Here is a 9,521-nt window from a genome sequence, read left to right on the forward strand (position 1 = left end):
AGAGAGGCGACTTGAGAAGAGAGGAAGAAGAAGAAGAAGAAGAAGAAGAAGAAGAAGAAGAAGAAGAAGAAGAAGAAGAAGAAATTGCAGCGATGTTGATGCGCCGCTGTGCCTTAGAACGCCGATGGACAACGAACTCGTCGTCGTGAGGCGAAAATCGAGCTGACGCCTCCCTCCGCCGGAGAACGGAACCTGGCCGCGACGTCGAGGAGCCGAAGCCGGAGCTGGAGGAGGAGGAGGTGGAGGAAGAGGAGGAAGAGGAGCCGCCGGACGTAACCCTCAAGGCACCGGCTCCCGTGAATATGAGCATGACTCTCGTCCGAAATTCGTTCAAAGGTAAGCTTTGAATGAACATTCTGCTTGACTCGGCGAACTCGGAATTTCTTCGAAATTCTTTTTCTCTTACGAAAGAGAGAAAATCAGGGAAGTGATTACGGAATATGGATCTGCTGCGGCCAATGCTTTTTGTTAAATAATAAAATTACTTGCTATTTATTTTTTATTTTCATTGATCTATTAACTTTATTATTTTGTCACGCAATTAGAGATCACAGTATTGATGAATATTATATCTATATATTTGGAAAGATTCATTGTATCAGATGTTTATTATGCACGACAGTTAATAATTTTTATACACGACGTCTCTTAAGTAATTGTAAATTTAATAAAATATTGAAGAGAGATATATATATATATAATTTTGTAATCAAATTTTTAATTTTTAATATTTACTATTAAATAAATGAATAAATGAAATGATTTTTAACTCCCCAATCCAATCTTTTATAAAACTAGTGCACATGACACAGGCATGACAATCAGGAAAGTGTCGATTACAAGTCAATTGCTCTTATGTAAAGACCATTACCTTAATTTGTAATATTATATATAAAATAATCAATTTTTTAATATATATATATATATATATATTGGAAATTTGTTAAAATGTTTCTTTAAAAGTTAATTAAAGAATGTTCGCGACTTTGAAATTTAATTTCTCAATAGCCTTTAAATTTAAATTTAATTACCCTACGACTTAAAGCTGATTAATCAAGTACATAATAAATTTAAAAATTAATTCGATAAACGTTTCGTGTTAACGAAAATGTTCAAATTGTGTCTGTATTATGCGACTTGGCTGTTGCCAATCTCAAGACAACCAAAAAGTCCGTGGATTTAAATGAAGCCTGAAGTCTCTCTCTAAACGGAGTGCGTCGAGACACCTCAGAATTCAATCTTTGCGTGGGTGGAACCACAACTTCGTCATCTGGTTTTCGACTCGATGAGTCTCGGAAAATTCGCAGAATGCATGCCGCTGCACGTGCGCGACCTATATCGCCTGCGTGATATAAGGCGGCATTTAATGGATGAGACAGCATCTGCGATTGACTCCACTAGTCGACTGTCCATCGTCTCCTATTTCGCGAAAATCGATACTCGCTCAACATCGTTTCCCAGATATAATATCTCTTATATAAGGAAAAATCGTCATTTTGTCTCGTAACAAAAAATCATTCTAGTCTTTCATTGCGTACAATAAAAAACAAGTTAAATTAAATATAATAATCTTTTATAAATAAATCTAATTAAATAAGAAAAGTCCTGTATTCGGTCAAAGATCCGAGACTGAGATCCGCTTTGACCGAATATAGGACTTCTCTTATTTAATTAGATTTATTCTTATCAGGCCAAACTTCTAGATATCATATTGTTTAATAAAAATAAAAATGAAATAAGATTTTAATGACATAGCTTAAAAAATCTGTGAAGATGTATTTCATAATAATTTTTTGCAATGTTGATATGTTAAAATTGATATGTTAATTAATTTCTTAATTAAAATGAAATTTTTAGCTATCTTTATAGATTAATACTGTTCAAAATCTGCATTTTTAAGCTTTGACTTGATATATGTTCACGTTTATTATCTTTCTTTTTTTTTATAGAGATAGAAAAAAGAAAATATATGTATCATATGGTCTGTTCGCGTCATTTGTACTTTTTGCACTTCGTTTTCTTTCTCTTCGCGTCCGAATATACATTAAACATATAATACAATATGTTTTTACTAATCTATGCATTATTTCATAATCATTGAAATAGTCTAAATTATTTTTCATTTAAAAAATAAAAATATTATCGAAAATAATTTAAAAAGTCTAAGGTAGTGTTATGTAAGATTTATAATTTTTTTCTAGCATTGACTTGCAATGTCGGCATTCATATATCTATATTGTAATAAGATCTGTTCGCATTGTTTAAAATTCTCAAAAATTTTTACTTAAAATGAACATACAAACATATAAAGCCAACAGATGTACTAACGCAAATGAAAAATCTAATAGAAGAATTTCATTAAACTAATGAAAGAATTTCATTAAAATTGACACTTTGATTTTTGAATTCCTTATAATCAACTGATTATATTTTACCAAATTCTCGTCTATAGTCGAAAATTGAATTTGAAAAAGTCAACGTTGCTGAGAAATCTTGCAGACGGACGGACAAATGGACGAACAATCGGACCGACACTGTGAAATTATAAAGTAGTTTACTATGCTGCATTGATAAAAAAGATAAGGTGAGTGTTTTGAGCCATTTAGAGTTTGACTTAAGAAAATTTATTATGATTTGACTCGTATATTTTAACAGGTTGCATCACGTCTTTGTACGAAGTGTTCCAAAAAATTAAACAAAATGAAAATATATCCGAACTCAATATTGTTGACAGTTGTATATATGATATAATTTCTTTTTCCTAGATCAATCTATATTTGCGTAACGTTCAATTTATAGCCTTTATTTCTTTCACCTTGTATATATACAATTGAAGACGCAAGATCCACCTTGGCCGATTTATTCATTAATGAGTCTTACTATTCTCGCGATATATACGTCATCAGTTTATCTAGACCTTGGTAGGCCCATCGTCACTCATCATTCGTAAGTACGATTAGTCGTACCATTGATTATACAGAAAAAATATTGATTCTTAACTCGATGCATTGAACACTTGTAATGATTACTATTAACTGACTGATATAATACTCATATTTCTCATACATACATACAACTCAGATAATTTATAAAACCAGATTGATAAAAAAGAGAAAAATTGAGTAAAATAATGATTAGATTTATAAATATTATTTATTTTCTTTTATTTTTTGCAAACATCTTTATGCTTTGATAAAATTATATATATATATATATGGCTAAAATTTCTATTATTAATTTTGCTTTAAACTTATTAATTTTTAATTTTATTTGTAAATGTACTACAACAGTAAAATTTCTTAATATAATGTTTAAAAATATATTTATAACTGTACAAAAGTTTTCTAAACTTTTCGAAAAGGGAAAAATGTATGAATAAAATCACGGCATTTTTTTCTTGAAAAGTTTCTTCTCATATAAATGTTATATATATAGGTATACTCTTTTCTTTAAAGAAATCTCTAGTTTCTGCCTCTAGTGATAACAACTACAAATTGCTGTCAAATTTTCCAAATAGCTTAAGATTGTAATAACAAATTTCTAGTATTCCTTATTGCGTTTCTGCGTTTTTTATCAATTAGAAAATTCAATTGCAGTTTTTTAGCGTTATCTTTTATTCTGTTAAAAAAAATTCTTCCTTCTAACAGAGATTCTTTTTCCTGTTCCTTACTTAATTTTCTTTAAAGTTTTATTGCTACTTTTGAGGAAAAAACATGTAGAACACAGTTTTTAAAATGACTAAAAATTGTAATCAAAATAGAAGTCTAGTATTTTTCAAAGGAAACTGAAAATTAAAATAAGCTTACAATCAAATTAGATTCGATTTTAATCAATATTTTTTCATGAGAAAAATCTTATTTTTTTAATTCAAGAATAAAATTTTTTATCCACAATCTTTACTTAAAAATAAATCTGTTCAGATTCTTAACTTATAAATTATATTTTAAATTAAAATTTTATTTATATTATGATTTCATATTATCATTTATTAGTTTATATTATAATTTAAATGACTGAAAAAACATATATTATACAATAATTTTTTGTAAGAAAGATGTATTTGAAGATACATTTAAAATTTCTATAAAAAATTTATATTGTTTGTATCGTATAATATATAATACTGTATTTATTATATTATTATATTTAGTATATTTATTTATTATATGTTATGATATAATGCGATACTTTCAATGCCTTCAAAAAATGGTTTTTATAAAAAAAAATAACTAAATAAATAACATCTGTTTCTATGAAAAGTTATTTATAATTTTTCTTTCATATTTGAAAAAATTAAAAGGAGGGAGAATCTTTAAAATCCTATTATTGCGAATAACAAAGATGTATGAAAAACTTCTATGTAACTTCGTAACTAGATGATTCGTACTTCAATTACCGTATCGATCGAAGAGCGGCGAAGCACGTAATTCGAAACTTGCGGAAAACCAAAAATCAATTCAGCATTTCCCGCGTAGCAAATGCGAAGAACACGTGTCTGACATGGATATGCGCGGGCGCGGATATGTGACCAATGATTACACATCGAGTCAGGTAGCAACGAAGTCGTGCCCTGTATGAAAATATTTAACCATTCCTAATATTGGCTCTCGAAAACCTGCCGGCTCTTATTTTCATCTCTGCGACTACAATAACCAAACAAAAGTTACACGTGCATAAGAAAACGCCTTTGTTTCTGTAATTGTGCCTCATGCAGCTAAGTTTAGATAGTTTTCCGTGTATAGACTATTTGTACGAGTTAAAAAAATATATTGATACGCAAAGAAATTTCCCGTTAGATAACATATAAATATAATATCTATAAGATTTACTAAAATAAACAATTAACGAGGAGAAAAAGAAGTCTACAAAGAATAATATGGAGAGAAGCAATGCAAATAGGTAATAAGTAATAAAAATTTTGTTTATTTTTGTATTTGCATTTCGAGCTGCTTTGTATTTTGAAATAAAAGTATTTGCGAACTAAGAATTAAAGCTATTATAAATTTATTTTCGACACACAGATAAAACACGTTTTATTAATTGTGCTATCATTATTTCGATTTAATAAAGATTTTGAAATAATAATAAACGATTTATTATAAGATCGTATATGTGAATACAACAAATAACAGTTTAAAATCTATAAGTTGAAGGCCCAAGTTGAATCTTAGTATAATTATTTGAACGGCGCGCATTACAAATGATTACATATTTAATACATAAATTCACATGGAAATTATTTAAGCATGTAAGATTCAGCTTCGATTATTTATCGTTATAGGATTTAAACTCGTATTTGTTGATCTTGATTTAATTGAGATTCAATTTAATTCGAGATTACGTTCGCGCGCGCGAATGTCTAAAGGAACAAAAAAAAACAATAAAATTTGTTCATATTTCAAAAATAAAATTGAGATTCAGAAGCAATTACAAGAAATACAGTTATCACATGCTGCTGAAAGTCTAAATAAAAGATCTTTGACATTACTCTCGGCATGTCCCTCAAAGAAAGAAGGTCGACATTCGATGCTGTTTATGCAGCGCGTGCATCCACGTGCGAGAAAGTGCATTGTCTTCGTGGGAAGATAATGTTCACCCTGTGTTTCAGAGCGGATGAATGACTCAGATTTTAGTTATATCTGCATTGTTCAAGGATCTTTTGTGTAATTTTTTTTAGGATCTTTCATCTCTTCAATGATTATTATATTGTTCGATATAGTCCTTCTAATTAATACGTTAAAACGAGTGATTTTTGTCACAATGTTTGTGCGCAAATAAATGTTACTTTAATTCCTTTATATTCTTGTAAAGAATATTTGCTTTCCTTAAAAGAATATTACTTGCAACGCGCGAATGTTTACTATATGCATTTTATTTATTTATTTTAAGTAAGAGAACGAGATTTATTAACAATTCTTATCTTAAAAATCTGTGAATTTTTAAACATTGTAGCAAGTGTTCTTCTTGGTTTCAAATACAGTGTAACATTTGAGACAGCCTGTGTAAGATACACATATACGAGTCACGCGACTCCGAACAGATAAAATTGTGTCAACTCAATATTATAGCCAAGCGTTTTTCTCGCTAATTGAGAAACGCATCAATATTTTTCGTAGATAACGATTCTGATATTTATATTCATATATGCGATTAACGATCAAGTTAGTGTAAACTATTTTACCTATTTTACCTATTTCGTAATACACATCTTGTTTTCTAACAACTCGTTATCATCGAGTATTACAAAATGTTTATATTATGGCATTAATAAATGGTTAATATCCGAATGCTGATAATTTCCGGACAATCACTTGAATAAAAAAAAAGAAATGGCGGATCCAAGAACCATTTCTCCTTTTGAACAGAAAATTTACAAAAAGATAAATAGAAATAATACAATATTTTTATTTTATTTCGAATAGACATTAAAGACGATAAAATGACAGAATTCTTTCTTTACCTGATATACATAATTAGACATCAGATTTTTATGCAGATTTTTTTTGCATGTACAAAATATACAAATTTGCACAAATCTGAAAATATGCACAATATGTATAAATAAATATGCATTTTTTGCTTTTTTAATAAGAAAAATTTATATTTTGATGTTACTTTTCAAACTGCTTTCTAAATAAATATGAAGTTGCATAAGAATCTATATCCGAATCTATACATAACATTATATTAAGTTATAAAATGTCGCAATACTTGAATGATGATTTTTGTTAAAATAAAAAAAAATGATGAATTCTATATCTGTCATTAGAATTGGGAGCGCAAGTTGCGGCGCGTCCCGCGTATGTGATAATACAAAAACCTCCGACAAAACACGTGGCTTCTTTTCGCTCCGCCATCTTGCCTTCTTCTCCTTCATTGATGTTATGATACTGCCAGTCGTTCGAGCATGTTTTATTTCCTTCGTTCTTCGCGCACATAGGACCAATCTGTACGTCGGTGGTTGCTCAATAATTTTGATTGGTAGGACAGCTTGGATTACCGCACCTCACCGCGCTCGTTTATGGGAGCGCGTCGAAGTGGTTTTAACGTTCTGGAAGATGGCGGCCGCCCGCGCCCTATCAAGCTCAATGACCTCTCCGAGAAATCGTTTACTTCGCACCGTAGCAGCGTCGGCAACGACGCACACGCGACCCATGGACCTCGTTCGTCCGCCTGACGGTATCTTCGGCGCCGTGCGAATGCGCCTTTACGGCTTAATCCACGTTGTCGGATGACGTAAGCGCGCGCGCCTATCCTCCCCAGCTCTTTAAGACCCTGCCCACCGATCGTCTTTTTTATCGGCATTCCGTAAATATGGGCGGTCAGAAAACTGCCATTAGAATTGTCTTCTTTGATTATCTAAACAAGATTATTAAATTGTAATTATCTATTCTGTTATATCATTTTATAGATTAATTATTTAATACGTATAGGCAAAATGATATATCTGATAATGAGTAAGCTGAGTAAATATCTTTTTAAATGTTTCTTTAGCATCATCATGCTCATACACATGGTCAGCACATACATGCATATATCATTCTAATCATGTCATATGTTATATTATGCTGTTGGAATGCGCATTTAAATGAGTAATTGGAAACTTACGCGAAATCGATGGCATCGAACCATAAATATATTTAACGTTAGAACAAAAAACAGGAAATTGAGGTTTTCCGTGACGACACTAGACAAACCCGCAAGAAAATACCTCGATTCATATACTGTACATATATATGAACATACATATAACGTGAACGACCGTATTATTCATGAGAATCGAATGATTGTTACGCGATAATACTCGACTTATTTCGCGATACTGCTAATACGTGGAATTATTGCTAGTTTTAACGCGCAATTACGTTTCAATTATGTATCTCTATCTCTCGTAGAAGAGATAAAAAATTTAACAAGTGCAGAAATAATTATTTTAATCACATCATATCTAGAAATGTTCTATATTGATAAAATTAAATTAAAAATATTGATAAAAATGAAAAGAAACGATAGTGCTGAATTTATGCCTGATTTTTTGTAGGAATAATTAGCATCTAATTCACGTCTTATACTAGAAACTTTTAGGATCACTTTTTTTTTATTACAAACTTGTAATCAAAATTTCAGAATTCAAACTAACGAATCCAATATAACTTGATGGAACAACTGACGGAACAAAATATAAAATTTTGGATTTTAATGAAACTCAGATTCCAGGAGTTTTTGAAATCGCTGATTTGAAATCATTTGTTTCTATAGACACTTTTCATCAATTGCTTAGGAACATATACATATATATGTACACAAAGTATATCACAATCCATGTCCATCCTTTTAAGAATGGATTCTTTAGAACTCTAAGACGAAAATCTTAATACGGAAATGTCGAGGCTATAATAGTTTTTAAATTGATAGTCAACTGCACTATACTGTGCTATCGTTGTTTATTAAATCAATAAAAACACAAAGGCACGTTTTATTTACACAACGTATAAGATTCTATCTATTCCATGCTTCAAAAAACACCCCACGAAATGTGGACAGAACTGATTCGATCTTTTTTTTTATTTACGTTTTGAAGAGTTTCATTCAAATAAAAAAAATTTTGCATCTTGGATTCACTATTATGAATTTTAAAATTTTGATTACAAATTCCTAATCAGTGATTATAAAAATCCCTGATGGATAAATTTCATTAAAATCCCAAAAAAATTTACATTTTAGTTCACTATATTGAATCTACTATTTTAAATTAAATAGCGATTGTTCATTTTCAAAATGAACCAAGAAAGAACTCACTATTTTAATTTTTGTAAAAGATATATGCATTTTTAGCCCATTTTATAAATTCTTCGACAAGGCAGAGGAAAAAAAGGAGGAAAACTCTCAACAGTCTTTTTCTGTGTGAAGAATTCTATCCTTTATCTTTAAAATGAGCTCAGAAAGAAGTTGTTTTTATTTTTCTGGAAGATATCAATTTTTGAAGGTGTACCATCAGACATGAAAGGGTTAAAAATACAAGTGAAATTTTTCTTTATCTCTTTTCACATAACCAGAAAATAATTTCGTTTTACTAATTCATTAACATTCGCGACGATAAATATTTATAAATTACAACCATTTTTTTTGTATATTATTACTACATACTCCTTTTTAATCTTGAATTTTATTATTGTTACGTTTTCCTCGATCATATGCGGGAAATTTCAGGGACTTCTGTAACAATCGCGTGTCACGAACTACCCACTCTCGAGAAACAATTGATGCTGCCGTCTGCGGAGATAATCCCAGGAAACGTAGTCTTGCAAATTCGTCCGCGAATAGAACGTGCGCGCGCGCGTGCCTTTACGAGACTTCGTGAAATTAGGTTACGCGTCACGCGCTTCAATAAAGAAATAAAAAGAACATATGATCAATCAGTATTATGATGCCGATGGATAAATACGACTCACCAATTACTTATCAGTATAAACTTATAAAAATATAACTAATAATCTTCAAAATTTTACAATATATTTTTA

General features: G+C 30.2%; 1 protein-coding gene across 1 annotated transcript in view; it reads left to right on the top strand.

Moving 5' to 3' along the window:
• The first annotated feature begins 302 nt into the window (after nucleotides 1-302).
• LOC105622461 (zinc finger E-box-binding homeobox protein zag-1) overlaps nucleotides 303-9,521 on the top strand; it is a 32,598-nt gene continuing 23,379 nt past the window's right edge. The window contains exon 1 of the mRNA XM_012203880.1: nucleotides 303-336. Within this exon, the coding sequence (XP_012059270.1) occupies nucleotides 303-336 (34 nt within the window). The remainder of the gene's footprint in view (nucleotides 337-9,521) is intronic.

The sequence above is a fragment of the Atta cephalotes genome (genome assembly GCF_000143395.1).
Source record: "Atta cephalotes unplaced genomic scaffold scaffold00045, whole genome shotgun sequence".
Taxonomy (NCBI): Eukaryota; Metazoa; Arthropoda; class Insecta; order Hymenoptera; family Formicidae; genus Atta; species Atta cephalotes.